Source organism: Numenius arquata, chromosome 5, assembly GCF_964106895.1.
Source record: "Numenius arquata chromosome 5, bNumArq3.hap1.1, whole genome shotgun sequence".
NCBI classification, from domain to species: Eukaryota; Metazoa; Chordata; class Aves; order Charadriiformes; family Scolopacidae; genus Numenius; species Numenius arquata.
The window spans coordinates 63,173,096-63,197,240 of NC_133580.1; the positions used below are offsets into that span (position 1 = coordinate 63,173,096).

At 37.2% G+C, this 24,145-nt stretch overlaps 1 protein-coding gene across 5 annotated transcripts in view; it reads left to right on the forward strand.

The window, feature by feature from the left end:
• SLIT2 (slit guidance ligand 2) overlaps nt 1-24,145 on the forward strand; it is a 257,533-nt gene that overhangs the window by 149,827 nt on the left and 83,561 nt on the right. For 2 of the 5 annotated variants that reach the window (XM_074147925.1, XM_074147927.1), the window contains exons 6-9: nt 9,663-9,734; nt 13,705-13,776; nt 16,563-16,726; nt 19,104-19,242. In XM_074147925.1, the coding sequence (XP_074004026.1) occupies nt 9,663-9,734; nt 13,705-13,776; nt 16,563-16,726; nt 19,104-19,242 (447 nt within the window). Of the gene's footprint in view, nt 1-9,662; nt 9,735-13,704; nt 13,777-16,562; nt 16,753-17,256; nt 17,269-19,103; nt 19,243-24,145 lie in introns of all 5 variants that reach the window. The other 3 variants (XM_074147926.1, XM_074147922.1, XM_074147924.1) reach the window with 3 other exon arrangements.

Consider the following 24,145-nt stretch of genomic DNA (forward strand, 5'->3'; position numbering starts at 1 on the left):
CCTACCACATGTCAATGGAAAAACTATTATGTCCAAATCTATTTTGTTCAAAAACATGCAAGGGCTTCTCAAAGTAGCTTCGTTACTTTGTTTTAATTGATGTTTTATGAGTTTCTATTGAGAACTGGCCTCATCATTAATTATGGTCTGAAAGAGGCTTGGCTACAAGGAAAAGCCTACATTTTTCTGCATGATCTTTTATATTTGAAAACTGATACAGCTACAGAAAGGAACTTTGGTAGTAAAAATAACAGTATCGAGACTTTTCTAGTGACAGGGCAGTATTTTAGAATGTAATAAGTATACGTGGGGAGATAATTCCAGTCAGGAACTTAATTAGGATGCTAATCTTTAGCTAAGATAATATTTATGTCTTGGTGTGCATTTTCAAGGTAAGGACCCTGAAATATGTCTAAAACTTGCATAAAACAGTAGATACACCCTTTAAAGCCTTTCTCTTTTGGGAGATAATGAATAAAAAAAATCATAAAAGCCATAGCATTGCCACAACGTCCAAATCGTATCTGTGGCACATAGTTTGTTGTGATAGCATAAATACTACGGTCACATCCTTTATTGGTGGTCACAGGGAAAAAAAAAAAGGGGGGGGGGCGGAAACCTAATACAAAATCTTTGTGATCCCACTGCAGTTGAAGGTCCTAAGAAATAAATTTCTCTGGGTTGTAAGTGCTACCTATGCTCCTGGTCGCTCAGGAAGAGTACCTTCTATTGTGTGAGGATCAGAATGTCATCAGAGTGAATTTGTGGGGTGAATCAGATGGATTCTAGCACACCATTTGTATAACTAGATCAGGCCGTTGAGCCTTTTCAGAAGCTTCGGCAAGAAGATTTGAACCTTAGCCTTCCATCTAGCCTTGGACATTACACTTAAAAAAAGGTGATGGCAAGAATTGTACTATTTTGAATTTGTCGTTCAAGAAAATTGGGACAATTGGTAAGTGATAGGTGTAGAAAACATTACCCTGTGAAAAAAGAAAAATAAGAAGTAAAGGGATTTAGCATCTATTGGGCAAGTAATCTAAGGTCCGGGAACCAAATATTTGTATATACTTACTGAAAACTGTCATAGCAGAATGTGATATTTGTTCTAATTTCAGTATTTCTTCTGTAATTGCCTAGTGGTTGAGCATAATGTTAAAGATGTTAACCAATCTTATGGAAGAGATAGGTGAAGGTACAACCTGTATTAGAACATGTTGTAAATTCATGATTTGCTTTCTGTACCAGCATTATTTACATCAATTTCAATATAAATTACAGAGACTTTTTTTTTTTTTAAATGCAATGACTAGTAACCATTCCATAGAGTAGCTCTAGTAAGCTGTTTCAAGGGTGGTTAACAAATCTCACAGAAGTTAACCTGATTACCTATTTTATTTTCCTGAATGGAGACTCACCATTCTCTTACTCCCCCTAAATATTTCCCCATCTGAGCCAGGAGTTGCAGTATTTTGGAAAACATTTTATTGTATCCAAAGAACGTCCTTCTAGTCTTCTTAGAGCAAAGAGAATTAGATGGTAACACAGTTTATCTGAAGGAAATTGCTTTCTTTAAGGTCGATGGTATGATCTTCTGATTTCCTGCTAATATGTTAGCTTTAGAGCTCTCTTGATGTTTCTCAGAAGCTGCTGCTGTCTAGTTTCCATAAAAATGGCCATGATACTTCCTTTCTAGACATCTTCTTAATAACATTCACAGTATAGATTCTGTAGAAAATAAAAGAAGCATGGGCAAAGTATTATGAGAATTGACAACCTTATAGTAAAAAGAACAAAATCCCGAAAAACCATTAACCCACACAAATCTACTTCAAAGCTCATTGAAATTACCCATTTTCCAACTTGTTTCTTGCCTCTTGTCTTATAACTGAGAAGAGTTTGGCTTTGTCTATACCTTCCCTTTAGGCAGTTGTAGGCAACAATAAGATCTGCCCTTTGTCCTCTCTTCTTCAGGCTGAACAAACGCAGCTCTCTCAGCCTTTCCCCGAATGTCACCTGCTCCAGCCCTCCCATCTTGGTTGTCCTAGCTGGACTCAGCCCAGCATTGCCAGCATCTCTCTTCTACTGGGGAGGCTGAAATCATGTGCACAACTCAGATGGAATCTCACAAATGCCAGGCAGAGCGTCCTGGCTTCACTCTCACCAGTACAGCCCAATTCTTGGTAATGAATCAGGTTCTTCAGAAATGACAAAAAATGAAAAATAGAATCATAGAATGGTTTGGGTTGGAAGGCACCTTAAAGATCATCGAGTTCCAACCCCGCTGCCATGGGCGGGGACACCTCCCCCTAGATCAGGTTGCTCAAATCCCCATCCAGCCTTGTCTTGAACATGTCCAGGGATGGGGCCTCAACAACTTCCCTGGGCAACCTTTTCCACTGTCTCACCACCCTCATAGTGAAAAATTTCTTCCTAATATCTACTCTAAATCTACCCTCTTTCAGTTTAAAGCCATTACACGTTGTCCTATCCCTACATACACTTGTAAAAAGTCCCTCTCCAGCTATCTTGTAGGCCCCCTTCAGATAATAGAAATCTGCTATAAGGTCATTTTGTACAGGTTACTCAGACTGGAAGCCCAGTATTCCATATTTTGGCAGTTCAAATGTAGGAAAAGAAATAGTTTCTCTGTCTCAAAAGTCTTGTTTTTCTTGTTGAAGGGCAATGACTTGAAGAATAATCCACTTTTAGTACAGGTGCTTATCCAGGACTTGGCAGAAATTAGGGTGCAAATTCTAGAAATATAATTCTGAAAGTTACTCCTAACTTCCTACTTTTTCATGCAGAAAAGTATGCACCAAGAAACTAGATTCTTCAGAGAACACAATGGCACCCACTATTTTAAGAAATACATATAAATTATCATATAAATTGGAAATTAAACATATTTTTTAATATACATGTTAATGATGGTTTTATAACCCTTTCTGGTGATACAATACTCAGACTTGATGTGAAAGGTGTTTAAAATCTCCCCAACCTCAGGAATTTTATTTAAAATGGTAAGAAAATGATTTGGCAGCACAGATGTTAAGTTTAGATGGGTAGTTTCTTGAATCTGGCTACTAGGAAGAAAAAATAATTGGGCTTAAAAAGCAAAGACGTGAAACACCGGTGAAAGAACAATAGTGCTGTGCTCAGTTTTTGAGAAGTAGATTTTGGCACCTGCTCTGATGATTTTGATAAAATTATATTGCAGTATTTCCGTTTAAAGTATATAAAATTTTCTAAGATTCCAACTTCCTCTTCTGCTTTGTAATCAATATCTGGCAGAGGACGGAAAGGAATACACCAGCATCATGGCAGACTTGTGATGCTAGATATGTGCCGCATCAAATTATACCAAAAATACCAAGGAACATTTTCATCATATCTCCTGCAAATATCTTGTGCCATGTTTTTCTTGTCATGGTCAGGTCTTACTTCAGACTACCCTCTTTGGTGCCTTTGTGTTCATTTGGTTCCAATTTTTCCCAGCAAGTTGGGGACACTGTAGCTGTCACCCCAAGGATAAAGGCTGCAGGGCAATGTCGTAGCTTCACAGATTAAATTGGTAGGGAAAATGGAGAATTAGTGGAGAGAGAGACAGACACCAGCATCCACTCGAAGTCCTTCCCATAACACTAACTTTTGCCCAAAACCTTGATTAATGTTACTTGGTGTTGCCCTGATGCCTCTCATGCCTATTGTGAAAGATTTAAAAGTGGCGTTGTCACTAAAGGTATAACTGAATTTTGAATTAATCATCATTGGCAATGATTGGACATTTTTTTTTTTAAGTTCAATTTTACTAGCAGTCCAAAACCTTAGAGTCCTGCTGAAGATATTCTAGTTACTGGTTTCTTCTCAGATCGTGCACAAAATTCCACTGCAACTGGAAGTGTGTTTGCCTACTCATCTATACGAGTGCTAATCCAAATGCATTGCTTGTCTAAGACGTGCTTTAATAATTTAAAATTGGCATATTTTTCATGCTTGTTCTTAGTGGGAATCTTAATTCCACTACCAGTCTGTTCAGCTAGCTGTGTTTCAGGTATATACCAAGAAGGATTTTAACAGGATGTTAGTGAAATATATTCAGTGTATACCTAAGATTTTTATTAAAGTCAAAAATAGCTCTGAAGGAATGAAGAAAAGAACAGGTACGCTTTTCTAGTGCCTTCTAAAACTCTTGTTGTCAAACAGGTATTTTCTTTCAGGCTGTTTAAATAAAGTACGATTTCAATACTATTTTTAAAGTTGTTATTTTCATTACAGACTACTTTCCTAAAATTTGGCCTGCTGAAAACACTTTATTTTTTGTCAACAAATCAATTTATGAAATGTTAAAGTCAATTATGTTTTTAAATCAAGCAGAGCATTTGGCTTTGAAGATGAGTTTCAAATCTGAAGTTTTTGAATGTGAATTGAGAGCTTTCATTTTTTCTCACTTGAACCAGTGAGGAAAAGTCTAAAAGACATAGTATCTAAAACTCTATCTGAAATTTATTTGAATGACAATAAACGTTAGCTGAATAAAACCTAAGCAGCTGAAGTAGGTGTGGTTTCATCTGCTAAAATAAGTGCCAATACTTAACACGAAATTTTACATGGTATCTGAATTTACTCTAATAAAAATGTGGCCTATGCTTTTACTAGGAAAAGTACCAAATGTTGCTGTGATTTATATCGTTTCCCATAGATTTTCCTGTGCTAATACACAGCAAATTGAGATAGATGAATTTGAACTGAGCTGATAAACTCTGTTGTAGGAAGACTTGGATTCAATTTTATCCTTAAATTTCATTTGGCTATGTCGAGTACTGAGAATAATGCAAATCCTCTTTGAAGATTTGAATTGTAGCGGAAAGTAGTTTATGCTTCTGTTTAGTGTTAAAGTCTCATGCAAAAGTTATTTGGACTCTCAGGAGCCTTTAGGTCCTTTTGTTTCTACATGGCCTTGGAAAGGGAGGCTGCCTCTGCTTTACTAAACGTCTCATAATCACGTCGAGGAGATTTGCAAGGAGGTTTGTTGATATGTAGAGTAACTAAGTAGAAATCATTCTACAGATCAAGATTTTATAATTAATATTTAAATAAACTAACAGAATTTCATGCGATATGTGCTTAATATGGCTTCCATGCTAGAACAGGAATGTATTTGCTCCCCGTGTTATAATAGTCTTGATGCTGTCTTCCATCTAATTGCTAAATTGCATGATTTCTGGGAAGTCATACTGATGTGATAATATCTTTACATCACATAACTTACAGATTGTTTATTCTGTCTTCATCCTCCTTTTCATGGCATTCTCCTGTTTCATTTTGACTGTTGTTTTTTTTTATTTTGCTCCTGGAAGATACTCGTGGGTTTAGCCAAGTAGCGTGCTAGATAATTTTGAGGGGATGGAGCTGTTGAACTATAGATCAGTTCTCCCTTTTCTTCTAGTTCATTCAGTAAGTATGCCTTACTTGGAAATATTTGTAAGTCTTGCTTTTTAATTTTGGATAAAAGAAAAAAGTTAATCATTTACTATATTATGTATATTAGGGGAAAAAAAGCATTCAAAATTATTTTACAGGGAAAATTTAGCAAAGAACAAAATGAACTACATTAGCAAAATAAACAGCAAGCAGAAAAAAAGCACTTCCAAATTAAAGATTAATCACAACAAATAATAAGTCATGGGAAACAAGTTCTCTGATGTTTGATAAAAACTTAGAATAAATTCCTACATGATTTTGTTACATCTTTCTCAACTAATGCCTCTGAAATTATTGATTCCTCTTGAAATTGAAATTGAGAAGGGAATAGGAAACATAACTCAGTTCTGTTGTAAAAAATACAAGGAGACATTAAAAACAGTGACTGTTTTCAAAAATTGTGTTGCAGTGATAAATACTGGGCACTCTGTTCTTTTCCTAAGGAAGAATTTTAATGATGGGAAATCCAGTGTATAATGTGCTGAACTGGAAACATTTTCTAATTGTTTCACTGGTAAGGAAGCTATCACAGGGATCTAGAATAGCTTCTGACTTTTTCTGATGCCTTCTTAAACAGGGTTAAGTTGATACACTAAGGGAATGTAGTAGTTTCTGAACAGAGGAAAACGTAGAGCTGCACGGTGCCTCTCTTCCATGGGACCATGGAGTGTCCTAAGGCTGTGAAGAACAGGAGAGGAAAGCAAACAGATCAGCTGAAATTGTCCCAACTTTTGCCACAGCCTCTATGAATGAGTAAAGAAGGGGTTTTGTCAGTCAGATAACAGGTTTGTTCTGTGTGAGGGTAGTAGTTTTCAAATGTATGCAACATCTTCTGTTAGTCATTAAAAGTTCTTGTGGTATAACAAGGTTTATTTTTAGATATTTATTTATCACTGCCTGGTAGACAACATATGCTAAAAGGGAAGAAAATATAAGTTAGCAACATATTTCTGTGGTGTAAGATGTATCAGCAAAAGCAATAAATAAAAAACATTTTAAAGGAGACATCATCTTAGCTGAATGCTTTTTATGTAGCTCTTGCAAGTTCTTATAGCTGAACTCACGTAAAAATTAGCATTTCAAATAGCAGAAGATTAGTAAGTACATGAAATACCCAGGTAATGCTGCAGATATAGTGGCAAAACCTATTCAATTCTCTGAGACAATGGAAAGATTTTGAAAGTGATCGCGGTTTTTGGTGTTTTATGAGCTTCACAGGAGTGGCACTGCTGAAGATAATCAGCTGCTCTGTGGAGGGGGGCTAGGGGGGGTGGGGGGCAGAATGGAATAGTGACTTTCCAAAGGGATGGAAAGATCCCACATAGAAAAGACCCAGCATGGAGATGGGGCCATGGGCAAGGTGATGAAGAGAGATTGGGGAGAAAGGAAGGATGAGGATGGGCCAAGGTTGGGGGTCCACATCTGATCAGTTTCTCATCTTCGGGTGTTTTAAAAATTTGAAAAGAAGAAAAGAAACTCCCAGGGGAAAAAAAAAAGCTTTATAAAATGGAGTTAGGATTATTGGTATGGTCAATAACTTAGTGGTGAGAAAAGTTTCATTATAGTTTTTTCAGTTTTTATGTGTGGTTTTGAAAGTCATTATGCTAAAACCAAATTATAAAATATAACTTAAAATTAGAGAAGTATGTGCTTTTTCTCTCTATTATTCTTGCTTATGTCTTAAGTCGTAGCACTCACACACACTTGCTATCAGGAACCGGTCTTATCCAAAAAAAATCAGGCTGCTTCAGTGTATCTCTTAGAGGGACATCGTAAGTTAATGATATACTGGTTGTGAAATATTGTCTAACTTTCTGTTTGGAGTATATATGCAGTGGATATCTTTACCTTAACACAAATACCATAAATTGCTATTCAAGTCAGGCACACAATCTTCAAAGTCGTGTACCTTTCCTAGCTTAAAAAATATATATCATGCCAATTGTTCTTCATGGTGTGTGTCTGATTGTTTTATATCATGGTTGTAACTGATGGAAGATCATCTAAAACATAAAGATGGTCATATCTTTCAAAGACAATAATTTATGAAACTAGGAAACATTTCTCCTCTCCCCCACACAGAATTCTCTTCCCCCAAACCCAAACCAACTAATTAGTTCAGTGCAAACGAAAGCAATCTTTCTGGTAAGAAGATATAAATGAAAGCAACTCACCCTTCACTAAGGTAGTGGTCATGGTGACTCATTAGAGGAAGAAGTCCAAAAGTTTTCGTGTGCACCACAACTGCTGCCAGTCTAGTGGAAGAAATCTGCCTTTCAGTTTGAGTAGGACAAGATTTGCTCAAGTGCTTTCTCTACTGTTAAAAGATTTCCCTTTGTGTATAATATGGATGATTTAGAAGAAGCTGTGTCAGCACTGATTTATACATTGACAGCTAAGGATAATAAGATATGGGCAAACATACAGCTCACCCTTTTACAGATTAACCTGCAGACTGCATTAGGCAAATTTGATGGCATTAAAAGATTTTTCCAATTTGTCTGGAAACAATTTCTCTTTTGTATTGTGTCAAGGGTAACATTTCATGCCATTGTACTAATTTAAATAGCTTTGATAAATTGTTCAAGAGGTTAGAGAATTGTACAGTGTATATATTTTACCTCTTTAAAATAAAAAGGCTATTAGCTTAATTGTTAAATGAAATTCATTAGTAAAACTGGAAGGGGCCTGAGAAAGTAGGCTTAAATATTCCAACACTGCAGCACTGGTGCTGTAACATTGCACCAAAATGATTAAAGATCATATTCCGGAAATGATAGTTTGCTTTTAGCTTTCAGTATACAGAAACACAGGCACTGTTACAGTTATGACAATATTTTAATCCTGTGTAGTAGTAATTCAGATGAAAAATGTGGATGAAACTAAAAGAACTTTACAGAAGTTGGTACATTACACTCAACAGTGGGTGTGATGATTTATTAATAAAGTAAAACATTATCATAGATTCTGAAGAATCACAGAAAATGCTTTAGTAAAAGCCTCATTAGCCCTGCTAGCTAATATATAATTGAAGACAGAAGGGCAGAGTTCATTTGTATTTTGTTCATTTTCTTAGTATTGTTCATACACATATATATTATCTGACATTGACAAGTTACTGGCTTGGAGAAGATCTTCTGGTTGTTTAAAGTGAGGTTGTATCATCTTTGCTTTGCAAGATGTGCCCTGAAACGCACAGACAGGGCAGTATTTATAGGAAGAGCTTTTATCAGCAGAGAAAATGGGATTTTGTATTTGCACAAGTGTTAATTTCAGCAGACTTTTTTAATTGGGCAGTACGTACTGTATCAATGTTTTGAATTGAAAAGGTAATGATATTCTTCAGAGAAAGGAATGTAAATTTTTCATAACTTAATAGTCAAAGATTAATAATGTATGGGATGGATTGCTGAGTTTTATGTCCAGAATTCAAGGGCTCCGTTGCAACATCCTATCTGCATATAATTGCAGAGAGCACAAAGTACGTAGAAAACCACATACTGAAGGTTACAGCAGAAATACTTGTTTCATTTGGAGCAGAATTAAAGGCGATAAGCAACCAAGGAGGTAAATACCTTGGTCACTGTTATTTCTATGTTTAGAAATATTCTAGAAGGTGATTATTCTAACCCCCACCCCCCCCCCCCCCAGCCCCGCACCTCCCCCCCGGTCCAGGCGTGCACACACGCAGAGGGACCCCTAAAAGTGGTGTCTCCTGCCGGTCCCTGCCGCGGCGGGTGGAATTAACATGCAGCTGGGCTGCTCTGATAAATGGATTCTGTTAGGTCACCGAGGGGATGCGTGTGACATTAAGTGATTTACCGTCCTTTACCTTAATGAAATTGTTTCAGCAAGATGACGCTGAGAGCTTTTAATGGATAGCTTTTCTTGATGTAATGAAATTGCATTCCTTTGGCATTTAATATAAGGTGCAGTTATTATTTACTGGAGCTTTCCCAGCGCTGCCGTTTTTGCGCAGACAGTTCAGAACAAAAAGGGATTTCTGTGGCAGCGTCCAGGCCAGCATGCTGTGTGTCCGTCTCCGGCGTGCGAGTGGTTTTCCCGGAGCGTTTCGGTTCCCGTGGCCCAGCTGTGCCGGCCCTTCCCCAGGCTCGCTTCGCACCCACCGCTGCCAAGGCTCCTCTCCCTTACAAATACCTTCCTAATCTCGTTAACAGGCAGCTGGATTACAACCAGATCAGCTGTATTGAAGATGGGGCATTTAGGGCTCTGCGCGACCTGGAAGTGCTGTAAGTATTCCTCTATCTCTTACTTGTAGCGAGAGCTCAGTATCTGGGGAGTACTAATGTAAAAGCTTATCTACGAGCTGCAGCCCGGTGTCAGGATGGTCTAGTGAAAAGATGTCTTTAAAATAATCCGTTGCGATGAGCTATACAATGGTAAAAATGTGTGGAGAGGCAGAGATATTCCTGTACTCTGCAAGACAACCATTACACACAATTTGAAAAAAAAAAAAAAAAATCATAACAACAAAGCACATGGCGGATACTGTAAGAAAAGAATATATTCCCTTTTGAAATGGGAGGGGGGATTAATGAATCCAATTAATTTTGTAAATTATCCATCACTCTTGAAGTGCTGAACATCGTCAGGATTGCCTTTGTTGTATCCTCTGACATCCATTTGATCTTTCAGGCTCTGTTTAAGGGACAATATCCTGGACACTTTCCTATCAAACACTCATGCTGTGTGTTGAGATGTTTAGCACGTCCACATTAACTGCTTTTTTTAACATTTTAAATTTTATGTGTATAAATACATACAGTTAGAAAAACATCTTTTTTATCTCACTGAAGGTTAGTATTGCAATACACTTTTGCATACTTTTTCTTGCTGTCTCAAAGTGGCCATCAGTGAGGTTAAAGGTACCGAAATTATCATCGGTGACCTCTGACCTGAAAACAGTTACTGTAATGAGCAAAGTGCCTCGCTTCCCAGAGAATTTGAGGTGCGGGACACATTCCTGAAATATTTGCTTTGTCAGTCAAAATGTCACTTTTTTTTTTCTGGGCTTTTTACATTAAGAGAAGTGAAAGACTTTGTGTCTCAGTGAGTTACTTCACGGTAGTTTGAATCACGCTTGGTAAATCACAACACCTTGTTGGGGGTGAGGGAAGGTGGTTTTTTTTTGTTTATTTGCTTGTTTGTTTTAACATTCTGAAATAAAGAAGCTTCTCTGGCAATAGATAGTGTCTGCATGTCCAAGAAACTAAAGAATACGTGAGCTGTTGGTGGTAAAGTGTTTTATTATTAAGCAATAGTTGGTCTTTCTTATGAGTGAATGGATCTGACAGCTAAATTTGATTTTTGTATGTTGTAATTATAGAATAACAAGCCTATAGTTCGCTTTCTGGTATAAAGCCATGTAAAATATACTGTAGATTCAATATTACATCTAGTTGTGAAGTTGTGAATTGTTGGTTGTCTGTCAGTAAACCTGATGTTCTGTGAGATTTTTATCTTTAGAACTCATGTATATGACAGAATAACTTTTCCGGTGATGGCTTAATCTGGTTATTACATTTTTTAATACAAGCCTTTCTTTACAAGTGAACGTGTTAAATTTAAAAAAAAATAAATATTTTCTGCATTTTTAATGCTTGCAATTTTTAATGTTCTTAAAAAGTCACCTTTGCCAGTTGAAGTCAGCGGTGAAATTTTCACATTGATTTCAATGAATGCAAAAAAGGAAAAAAAATTCTGTTAAATAATAGTCTGCTGGAAAAGTGGGTAGTTTAGAATTTTGTGAATGAGTATACACAGAATATTAGCATTGTTCAAATCTACAACTAAATGTTTACTACCTTGAATTATGTTATGTCCTAAGCAATGACATAAAGATTAAGTTTTTTTTTAAAAAAATGCGATAGATATTTCAAATGATCCTGAAGAGTTTGTGTCTAATTCAGCTTCTTTCCACTATGGTTTAAATAGTGAAAGATATGTAGATGAGACCATACTGTGTATGCACTGGGTAGCAAATAAGACTACATATTTTGTTTTCATTTGGAGTTGATTAATCTATCTAAGCTCAGAATTTGTATTTTACTTCAAAATACAAGTATATGATAAAGCTTTTAAATAATCTTTTAAGTTACTTAGGTTGTAATCCTGTTTTAGTGACAGTTTGAAATGTTTGCCCAAGTAACAGGTCTTATGTATTGGCTAAATAATTGCAGAATCTTAGAGGCTGTTAGTGTTAAAGATGCAAAATCAACCTGAAATCTGGACAATTCTGAAAGATGAAAGCAATTATTGGTGCAATCCTCCCTGTGAATTTCTGTGAAATTTTATTTTTCCTTTTTCTCTTTCTTTTTTTATTTTAAGAGAAAAATCTGCTGTACTGGGGAAACAGTAACTATGGGAAAATACATAGCGCTGTCATATTAAAAAAATTAAAGTATCTAAGAAATTAAAAATATGTCTTCCAGTCATCACACTCTTTGCAATTGTCTGTAACACTTAGGTAAAAGTATTGAGCCAACTTTTTTTAATTACATCTCTGTAATGAAATCAAGTGTTTTCATCATCAGAAATTGTTAATGAAAATTATTTAATTCCTTGTGTATCCCTTACATCTACTACTGATACTTTTCTGTACCCTTGCAAAAATTTATGAATAGCTCATGCATACAAAATATGGAGGCAAATGTCAAACACCTGAAATTGAAAATTAAAACATTAGTAGATACACCTTCTTTAAAGAGCTAACAGCTATGGAAATATGTACCAATTTCCATTCCTTTCATTGAAAAGATATGATTTTAAAGCCTTGTAAGAAGTCATGCAGGAAGAACTAAGAGAGCTGTCATTTATCATGTGAACATTGTAAGAAAATCCTGCCAGCATTTACCGATTGTCATTTATTCATCAAAAGGGCTTTTGCGGATATACCCACTTGGCCATTTTTTTTTTGTTGTTTCGGTTTTGTTCTGTTTTGAAAAAGGGCATGATGCTCCCTTTTTCTTCTTCTTTTGATTATTCTCCTCTTTGTTTATGAAGCCCTAAGGGCACACAAGGGAGATCCCTTATGCACAGTGAAGAAAACATGTAGGACGTGGAATGAGTAAGCACACAAAGGTAAAATGCAGCACGTTGCACCAGTAATTAATTGCTTGGTTAGCGTGGAGGTGAATAACCTGATCCTGTTTGGGGTGCTGCAAATTTACTTTTCTGTGTTTCTGGATCAGAGAGTACTTAAAAATGTATTCAAAAGGAGCACAAATTATACTTTGTGGTTTAAAAATAAAAAGAAAAAAAGAAAAAAAAAAAGTAAAGCACTTTGTTTCAAAAGGGGAAAAATTTGGTCAGTGGGAATTATTAATCTTTAGTGCCACAGTTATGTGTTTAAAATCCCAGAGCACATTCTCCATTCTGCTCAACTGAGTAATCTCTAAGTCAAAACCGTAAATTCTGTCGCTGTTACCATGTTCTGGAGTCAAGCTTGTTTGCATTTTATTTGCAGCCTAAAGACAATATTTAACTGCAGGATCATTCATAAAGTTTCATTCTCTTTACAAACTACACTTGCAGAGTATGACGGGTCTGTGCTAGCCAACAATTGGCTAAGCTTTGTTCCTAGTTTTTATGTCAAATTCCAGGCACCTTAAATTTAAAATTTAAATTATTAGTTTACTAAAGTATTAAGATGCCTGACTCCTTCTGTCATATAGCAGAACCTCCCCTATTGTTCATGCAGCTCTGAATCATCTATCGCAACTCTATTCTGTATAAAACCTAATTGCAGCCCAGAGTTATTCTTTTCCTAAAATTCTTGAAAAAACAGGCAGATCTTGTACTTGTATCCTCTGTCAAAACATACAGACTCTCAGAAGATAGCAGGAGAAACCAGAGTCCTAGAATCGAGTTATTTTCTCCAAGAACACTCTATTTTACATCAGGATGATGAGCTTAGCTTGAATGCCATAGAAGTTCTTGCTATTGGTGGAAGCTCCGTTTGAGCGAGTTGTAGGTTACTGGGACTTCACATTACTTAGGATTATTTACGGAATGGTCAAAGCATAGTGTTTTACCAAGGATTGAATAGGGAGGAAAAGTACATCTAAAAGCATGGGGATTTTCCTGCTACCAGTTCTTAAAAACACTGCACTATGATCTTCATTAGCCATGCCTTTTTTAAAAGTGTAGCAAATGCGACATAACTGTAACATGTTAATGGGCTTCTTCTTGACTTTGCAGCACTCTCAACAATAACAACATCACTCGACTGTCCGTGGCAAGTTTCAACCATATGCCCAAACTCAGAACGTTGTAAGTAGTCCCAGCTGGAACTGGCTGCCATTTTTATCAGTCCTGTATGTCATTTTTACCTCAATCAAGATTTGCCGGTGGTCTATAAATAGGTATACAGGCAAAAAAAAGCATAAGCTCAATTAAAACAATGTTGAGGTAGCATGAGGTTGGCGAATGTGAAGTCTGTGTGAGCCTGGCAGCTAATTCTGAAAGGTAAAACTAACAAGTGACCCCAAAGATGATACGTGGGGCTCAGGAGATAAAGAAGCAGTTGCATCCTTTTCCATCAGCCTTTTTAGGATGTGGGATGAATTAGCCTATGAAAATGGTTTCATGGCCTTTTCCCAACTGGATTTTCCATACTGCTGTATTCAATCACAGAAAAGCTTCACCTTCTAACAAAAAAGATGGGGGCAGGAGGGAAATTCTCTTTTATATGTTACAGCTGTATAGAAAAAGAAATTGATGTTTTTTGAAAGTCAAAAATTTGTTTTACTTTGAGCTATTGAAGGGGTCACATTTCATTTAGGAACATGGAAGGATCTTTGATTGGCTGTCAGATGTGATAAATGGGAAATCTTTATGCTTTTATTACTGTACTGCTAGCAGACCTAATTAAACTAAACCGGCTTTCCAACATTCTTTGTAACATAAAATTATAGCATCATCCGGTAGTGCTATTATAATTAAAGTTGTGTCAGCATTTACAATAAGGTCCCCCTTTTTAGAGGTTATGACTTTCACAGAAGAACACTTCAGGCTTCTAAAACAAAGCACAGCGAAAAGAGTGTGAATGGAGGTTGATATGGTTTGGAGTTATGTCTTTTGTATGTTTATACTGAACTAAGAATAAATGTGTATTGTGTTGAGACACAACCAGAAAATATCAAGGTTTAGTCCTGAGACTCTTTCAAACAGATTTTCCAGTGAAGTGGGAATCAAAAATGAATGGGATGTTTCTATCGGAGTTCAAGAGTAGCTCTTACTGTTAAAAAACTACTTTTACAAAGAGCCTGTCCATTTTCTTTTACGCATGTTGGGTTGCACAACTGTTTTGAAATCAGTAGGGCTATTCACTCGAGTTAACACACCTTTCGTAACTGAAGAGACTTCAGTGAGTAGTTCTGTTGATTTCATAATGGAATTCTTGCTTATTTCATAGCTATTCTTGCTTGGACAATGGCAAGAGTGCTTGAATTATGGTGACCATGGGCTTTTGGTGGCCTCAGGTATATTTTGAGAATAGAATTTCATTCCATTCTTTTGGGTCCGAGACTTGAAAACAGGAATGTCTGTGCCTCTTTCAAACCTTCAAATACAGTTTATATTCTGAACCACAAATTACAGTGAATCAGATTAGCAACATTTACCCTTTTTTTTTGGTGGGATATTTCATCTTTTGAAAATTTATTTTAGAAACAAAAGAAAATGGACACACAGAGTCCTAGGTTGTAGCTGTAACATCCCATTTGCAGTCAGAATATGCTTGTTTAACCGTATTGATTTCAGCAGCATTAGTTCTGCTTTGCAATGGTGTTCTTGCCTACAGCTGGCCGCAGATTGCACTGAAAGAGGGTGCTGTATTGTGAGCTGTATTTGCAAAGCACCCACCCAAGAATTAGAACAGGAAAATACATTGCCTTTAATTTCTAGTCATTTATGGGGGGGGGAGGAATGTGAGTGAGTTAAAATCTTTTATGTTGGTTACACATTTCATGTTGCTTTACAGTTGCTTTTTTCATTAATTAATTGGACCCCTTGTCTAAATCCTGGTTTTCTTGCACTTCCTTTCCAGTTATTTAGTTAGGATTGAGCACATTAACTAAAAAGGACCAAAATGACATTACTCTGTTATGGATGATTCTGAGTAAGGATCTGATTTATACCTCTGGACATCCTTTTCTGTAGTTTGAGAAAATGTAAGAGCCAGAGAAAAGTAATTTACCTAATTTAGTGAATACATTTGTCTGATATTTTATCAATGGCAAAGTGCTTTTTGCCACTTGGCCAGGAGCCATGGTTTTGCGTTGGACCCTGCCAACAGAGAGGCAACTTACTTAATTCCATCACTTGCTGCCATTTGGTCTTTTAATTTCAGGCTTTGCTTAGAACGTAAGTCCCTAGGAGCCAAAAGCAGCTAATCCCTCTTTCTGTGATTAAACAAAAAAGAGAGGAAATCAGAAGAGGGATGTGAAAGAAGGTGTTTTATATTGAGTTATTACTCTGTCTTGTTCAGCAGAAAATGAATATGACCTGTTAAAGGGATTTTGTAGGCTGTTTCTATAGAGACTAATAATGGCCAGACTTACAGATATATCTAATTGGAAACCAAATCTTTTATTAACTCTTTTTTCTGACAGTATATTATCACTACAAGGCAATTTACTTGAGCCATTTTTTTTTTCTTATTCGCTATTTGTACAGATCTGGACTAAAGAGTCCCGTGACAGCTTTCAAGCTCTCGTATATTTACTTCTTTATTTTAGACAAGAGAAGAGAAACTACAGATAGGTTACTTTATTAGGAAGCCTTTTTTTTTCTTTTTTTTTTTTTTCAATTAATTAGACCACAAATAAAAAGGAATTTTGCTGCTTTTATAGTTTTATTTATTAGCATTTATCTCCCAGACTTTCAATGAAAGATGTGAAAAATTGATACCTCATTAATAATTTTTATTAATAAAGCAGCATAGTTGCTTGCTGGAGGGGGGGGGGGTGGAGGGGGTGGGCGCTGCTGGGAAAATGGGTTCCTTTTCTGGTTGTTCTTCCTAATTTGAAAGTATTGACGTGGTTCTTTCCATGCAGTCGTCTTCACTCCAACAACCTCTACTGCGACTGCCACCTGGCCTGGCTGTCCGACTGGCTGCGGCAGCGGCCGCGGGTCGGCCTCTACACCCAGTGCATGGGGCCATCCCACCTCCGGGGACACAACGTCGCCGAGGTCCAGAAACGGGAATTTGTCTGCAGCGGTAAGGGACACGGATTCGCCCCCCGAGTCCTGTGTTAAGACACACTTCCCGACAGCTCAGCGGTGACCGCTACTGCTGCGGGGTGACTTTTGCTGGCTTTCACATAATCCGAGCGTTAATGCTTATTTCAAAATTAACTAATCATTTTTATTGCTGTTGTAGCTTGTGGGGGGGTGTTTCTGTCCTTACAAATTTGGTGTAAATGCTGCATTCACATAGGTTGTGTAGCCTTCTAAAAGTGTAATTATGGGGGAGAGATGCAGAAAATGAAATAACAGGTGCACTGGCTGGGAACGTAAGACCTTCAGTAATAAGGAATTATTCTTTTTTAACTGTACGGGTTGTTGCTTTTTCTTGTTATTTTCTGCAGTTTAAATAATATTCTGAATCCCTAAGTAACTTTCTGAATGTTATTGGTATGCTTTAGTGCATCAGGTTATTTTCTGATATGAAATAATGGAATGACTAACAGTTCATTACTAATCAAATTTTCTCTATTCAATTTTTTTTCCTTTATTCATGTCTTCTAGATGAGGAAGAAGGCAAGTTTATTTTTCTTACTTAAATATTTCTAAACTCAGATTGAAAGTTTTCTATAAACTTTGACTACTGTTTCAAGTTTCCTCACAAACATTAAGAACCAACACGAATAGAGCTGGCTGTCGGTGATTCAGCAGGGTTGTTTCTCCAGGTGGATTTTCGGCAGACCCCCAGAAGCTTATTGCCAAATATGCCAAGATTTCCACAGGTCTATGCTTTTAAAAGAGCTTTGTGGAGGGCACAATGTTTTGTCCTTATTTAACAAGCCTCTGACATCAAAGCGTAAGGCACTGCCATCTTTGCATGGCAAATGCTAACCGTCTTCTTACCATTCATTCTGCTTTTATGCACACTTTAAAGGGTTCCTAAGAAGATCACTTCATGTATCTTACTTGTCAGTGGTATGGCTGCAGAGACCAAGTGTCAAGAACAGTTTAGTAATTTAGTTATTATAATGCTGATTTTGAGGAAGGGGAATAACCATGTTTTCTCCCTGGATCACTGTATTTTTGTTTAATAGAGGCAGGTGAAATATTTCCTGCCTGTTAGTATAAAAAGAGTAGTAGGTGTTATTAGTTTTGGCAGCTGTTTGTACTTTGGTAACACATAAATAAATATGAAACCAAATTATTATATTTTAAACTACTATCTCAAAAGACTAACCTTTTCAGTAATTTAAAACTTGAGCGGTTGTTATTTGAAGTTGTAAGTAGGAACAACACTGGCTGCAACTTACGTTATCAATGAACCCTTCCTGTGTTAATATATAACATTAAATATAGTGAGAGAGATCTTAGATTGTTGTGGTTTCATAGTCAAGAAGTTTTTTTCCTCTGAAAATCTCAAATCAGTCTCTAGCTTTCTTTTACCTTAATAAAAAAAAAGGAAAGAAAAAGAGGGCTTCGTGCCTTTCTCATCCCTTTGTGCCTTTCCATATTATCATTACAAAACAGCAATTTTGTATCATTAAATCAATACAAGAATGAGTGCATTAGTATAGTATAACTTGTGCAATCTATTTGCAGGAAAATACAGTAGGTTGTTTACTTTCTAAAACGTACATAAATATGAAGTGTTTATGTTTAAATGCAATTACAAATGCTGAGTTTAACACACAGCACAAGAACTTGGGGGGATTGGGGTGGGCAAGTTGTGCAAATTGGCCACCTGAGTTTGTAAGAGTAGTAGATAGTGGGAGGAAGAAGTCTGCTGAGCTCACGCAGAGAGAGTATGAACTGTGAAGTTAAAGCCTTTATTTATTTTTGTGTGACCGAAGGAAAATGTCGTAACTCCAAAATTGTCTGTAAGCGATATGTAACTGAAGGACTGTGCCCAAATAAGTATTTGTAGTACAAATTTGTATTTGTAGAACAGAACACAACAAGCAGGACACCTTCGGTCTTTGTAGCAAAGTTCATTCATTTCTGTTGACACGCATTTTTAATACTACACAAAATTCTGAAAACGAAATAAATCAGTAATTAGTTTTTAAAACCGCAGAATAAATAACATATACCTGAAAAATTGATCACACTTAGTCTGCTTTAACAAGATTATATTGAATGTGAGTTGCTAAAGAAGTTGAAAAAGAATGTAATGCTAGCATAGAAATTTAGTATTTGTCTTTCATTTCTCAGTATTGTATCAACATGTTGCTATTAACTGGGTATTTAAATTAATGCAATTCAAAAGTATTGATGAGCTACAATGTTTATTTTAGAAGTTCTGCCTTAAATTTTCCAAGGAAGTATAAAATGTGATGTCGTACTGTTGAGGTAAACTGGAGTAGTGTTGGACAGTATTGTGCCATTTTTTGAGAAACTCTTTCCCTTTGCAGGTCACCAGTCCTTCATGGCTCCGTCCTGCAGTGTCTTGCATTGCCCCACTGCATGCACCTGTAGTAACAACATTGTGGACTGTCGTGGGAAAGGCCTTACCGAAATCCCAACGAACCTTCCAGAAACCATTACCGAAATGTGCGTAATCTGACCTTTTTTCCATGAACTTGCAGAAAACATTTTTTTGCCTATATATTCATTTTTGTTATTTGTATAAATTCATGAATATGAAAATATTTAAGGCATGTTCTCCTGTGAGTTAGTTGTGTATGTGCTACTCACAATCCATCGTTAAAACCGCATTATGAGCTGATTATAAGAGTCTGGGAATATACTTGCTTTTCTGGGTGGCTTTTCACTGCAGACCATAAACCTCGTTGCCTTCAGGGTTGCTTGCTGTGCTGGTTTTGACTGGGACAGAGTTCATTTTCTTCATAGTATCTGGTATGGGGCTGTGTTTTGGATTTGTGCTGAGAACAGTGCTGCTAACACAGGGATGTTTTAGTTACCACTGAGCAGTGCTTAAGACAGAATCAAGGGCTTTTCTGCTTCTCACGCCACCCCACCAACAAGAAGTCTGGGGGTGCACAAGAAGGTCAGTGGGGCACAGCTGGGACAGTGACCCCAACTGACCAAAGGGATATTCCATACCATATGACATGGTGCTCAGCAGTAAAAGCTGGGGGGAGAATAAGGAAGAGGGCATGTTCAGAGTTATGGTATTTGTCTTCCCAAGCAACTGTTACGTGATGGAGTCCTCCTTTCCTGGACATGGCTGAACAACTGCCTGCCGGTGGGAAGCAGAGAATTAATTCCTTATTTTGCTTTGCCTGTACACACAGTTTTTGCTTTACTTATAAAACTGTCTTTATCTCAACCCCTGAGTTTTCTCACTTCTACCCTTCTGATTCTCTCCCCATCCCACTGTGGGGGGGAGTGAGCGAGCGGCTGTGTGGGGCTGAGCTGCCCACTGGGGTTAAACCATGACACTCGCCTTCGGTCACTTTATGCATCAAGACTCAGTATTAGAAAAGCATATCTTTCCATGAAAGATCAACAATCTATAGCACCCATAATAAGTATTCTGCTAAAGCCGTATCCTCAGAGGGTAATCTGGGAAGGCAAAAGTAAGGTGGTGCCCAGTGACAGGACAAGAGGAAATGGGCACAAACTTGAACATAGGAAGTTCCATCTAAACATGAGGAGAAATTTCTTCACTTTGATGGTGGCAGAGCCCTGGAACAGGCTGCCCAGAGAGGTGGTGGAGTCTCCATCTCTGGAGACATTCAAAACCCACCTGGACACGTTCCTGTGCAACCTGCTCTGGGTGGACCTGCTTTGGCAGGGGGTTGGACTAGATGATCTCCAGAGGTCCCTTCCAACCCCATATCATTCTGTGATTCGGATCTGTGGTATAGTCATGTCAATACCAAATACCTGTGGATAGAGGAGCGTGCATGTCAATAAAGTTATGTGACATGTCATCTACAGCAAAAACATTTACAAAAAGTATGACTATGTCCTGACTGTAGAGCAGAGTAATAGCAAAGGTTCTTCAGGGCCTGCAGGCTTTAAGAGCAATGCGGCTGAGAGGCTCTGTGGGCACAGAAGGAAACTTACTGCTGCGTTGTCTTCTGTGCAGGGGTGGAACAAAAGCGAAAAGTGAACTTGCTGGCAAGAAGGGCAGGGACTTCAGCAACATGAGCATCTTTCTACACTGAGGACGGCAGATGGAGTGTTTTGGAAGGGAAACTGGGAATTCCCTTTAGGGAAACAATGGGAAAGTAGCTGTGCCTTCAGCCTGATAAAGAAGGGATCTGGCTAGAAGTAAATGAATTAGCAAGAATATTCAGAATAAAAACCTTGGGAGCACCTTGATGTTACAAGACGATGTGAAGAATTTTGGATAAGGGAGGTGAGGGGATGCCTGAAGAGAAAGTACCTCTGTCTATCTGTTGTACATAAGATCTTGAAAGTTTAAAAACAGGCCTCAACAATGAGATTTTAAAAGATAAACTAGAACTTTACAATTTTATGGCAGTCTCCTGGCTTGTTGGATGTCTGACCCGTGTTTTTGAACTTCACAGAATTGGAAGTACTGTGGTTTCTTCTTAGGATGTGAATAATAATCACGTCTGTCAGTTCATTATTACTGCTGTTAAGACTGACCTGGCTGACCCAACCTGACCCAATTCAGTCATTCAGCTGTATAATACAAACACTTCTTCTACCTTTTACCTCTCTCAGGAAGAAACACTCTGCTTGCAAATAAAGGGACTACTTAGAACATCCAAGCACAGTGCCTGGGAAGGCCGCACAGATTGTTTTCATTATTTAACTAGTTATGTACTGGCTTTTTTTACTTGCATATGTACATCTCTGTGCATAGAGAAGAGGGAAAATTGCTACAAGAAAGAAGTAGGGAGTATGTCTTAAACATTCTTCACTATATTTTTGTTGCTAACCAGTGCTAAACACTGGATCTTACCACTGAATGGCAATCACAGACACTGGAAGACTGATTTTTATATCACTATCTTCTAGACTGACAGGGTTTAGTGGAGGTACATGCTGTTAGCATCTGTACTCCCTTGAGAAATTTGGTGCTAGAGATTGCAGTGATGTTCCCGAATCTGTATTTGAAGTGTCATCACTCCCGAAGAAATGATAGGATGTGGAAGTTACTAGTTGACTCTGAATTCACTGTTAAAAGAAATGAGCCTAAGGTAAAAGCAAATGGGAAATTTATAGAATGGAAAGGTGTTTTCCACTACTCTGTTCACTGTACTTTCTATCTAAGAAAAGTTTTAAGCATGGACTAATACGATCTTCAGCAGTATTTTGGCCGGGGGAGTAAAAGCAACTATATAACACTACCTCCGGCATTTGGCTAAGCATTTAACTGATTGCAGATCAAGGCTGAATGTTTCCTGCTAGACTGGGCAGTGTTCAAATCCCAGAGTGAGACCTTTTCACATTCTGAGATACGTAACCCATTAATATAGATAAATATGTATAGTATATATAGTGGACTACAGTGTATGTAGTTTATAGCGATACAGTGTAAACTCTCTGATATCTATCTGTCTAGTTTGTAAGTGCTGGCTAAATAAAAAGCAGATCACAGTATTTTGCATAGTTAAATAACATCATTCATGCCATGAGACAGATGAACATACATTCTTTTAAAATCTGGTACAAGAAGATAGAGCATTAGAAAGCCAAACTTCAGTAATTGTTTTATGTTAAGCAGATACATACCAGTGAATACCAGTGTGATGAGAAAAGTGGACTTCAATGATTGACTTAGTTTTTCGGTAAAGTAGACAGAAGGATTGAGATATGATTTGAGCCAGTGGCAGGATGCACTTAACATACACTGAGAGCAAAACTTTCCAGTTACATGGAAGGTAAGGAGAGAAATGCACAGGAAAAGAAAGAAATAAAATAAGGAACATGAAAGGCTCTGAAACTGGGAGATAAACTGAGTGGAAGAATTAGAGTTGAGGATATTGTGAGTATTTGGTGAGAATCACGTGATCTTTGCTGCTTCCTTGTCAGTCGGTTGAAGAGGAGTTGAAATTTTGACAAGCATATATTTAATGTTTGTGTGGGGAAAGCTTTACGCTTATACTGATTGCTTTAATGTGAGGAACTTAATTAGTGATAGATCTATTATGATTGTCATGGATGGCAGGTATATTTACCATCTTAGCATTGAAGAGAATGAGAGAGAGGAGAATGAGTGGTTTATGGATTAAAAAAGATTTTACCAATAATGAAGTGAGGGAAGTGTACGAGGCTGGATCAAACCAGCACTCCACCCTGGAAAGAGATCCACATCAGTTGTCCCCAGAATGTTTCAGAAACAGCAATATACAACTTCAGAAGTAAAATACCACTAGGACAAATAAATTCCTTGCTCCCAAGGTGTGTTGGAGTTCTTTTTCCGAAACTTGAAAAATTGCGTAGCTCTCAGGAAAAAAAGGTTTTATTTGAAACATCCAAACCCTACTGTGCTTTAGACCCTACTATGCTTTAAACCCTATTATATTCTTAATCTTCATGTTATTTTAAGCTAATAAATTTTGGGGAAGGGAGTTGCACTCAAAGTCTTCCAGTTTAAAATATAGTCTTTTAAAATTTTATTAATTTTCCTTTGTCGTTTTAGAGGGAGGGAAAATGCAATCACATTCATAATTTGTCCTGCCACCTTCTATTTTGCATGCTACCCTCATTCATCTCTTCTCTAAACTAACTGTTCCAAATCCATTCAATCTCTTGGGATGTCAGAACCTTTCATGTCTTTATTAATCTCTTCCTTTTTCTCTGAACTCTTTGTTTTCTAAATTTTTTTGACCTCCAACGACCAGAGTTGAATACAATATTCCAGATGATAGTAAACCATCGCTTTATATTAATGCAATTTTAGTTTTCTTTCATGTGCCTTTTGCAACCTAATATTCGCTTTAACTGCCAGTACACATTGCATCATGTGTTCCATGGAACTATCCATGAAGAGTCCTAGGCCTTTTTTCTTAGCTCTTACAGTTTTGTCGGGGAGCCAGAGGTTTGTAGATGTAATCCTATTATTCCATCCACAGATATTTCTGTACATTGAATATTGTATGTTACTTTTTAAAAGCTGCTCTGTGAAAGACTTTAGTCCTCTCTGCTTTTAACTAACTTCAACATGCAGGAAGATTGTGACATATATATTGTCACAATATTATCATACAATAAAGTGTTTTAAAGCTTCAATTTTAAAATACTTTGCCGTTGTTGCTTATAGCAGCCCCTTGATATTAGAGTAGATTAGAGTAGATTAAATTAGAAAGAATTATTGTATCCCATAAAATAATCTGAGGTTTTTTCACTTATTCCTTATGTGATAACGTTGTCAGGACACCAAAATGGTAGCTGACAGTAAAGATTTGAAGAGATGAGACCATGCTGTCAGGGTAGCCTTGAGGATGCTGAGGAGCTGCTGAATGCAAGGCAGAAGGGTAGAGTGAGCACTGTATTTCCACCACCGTTAGAC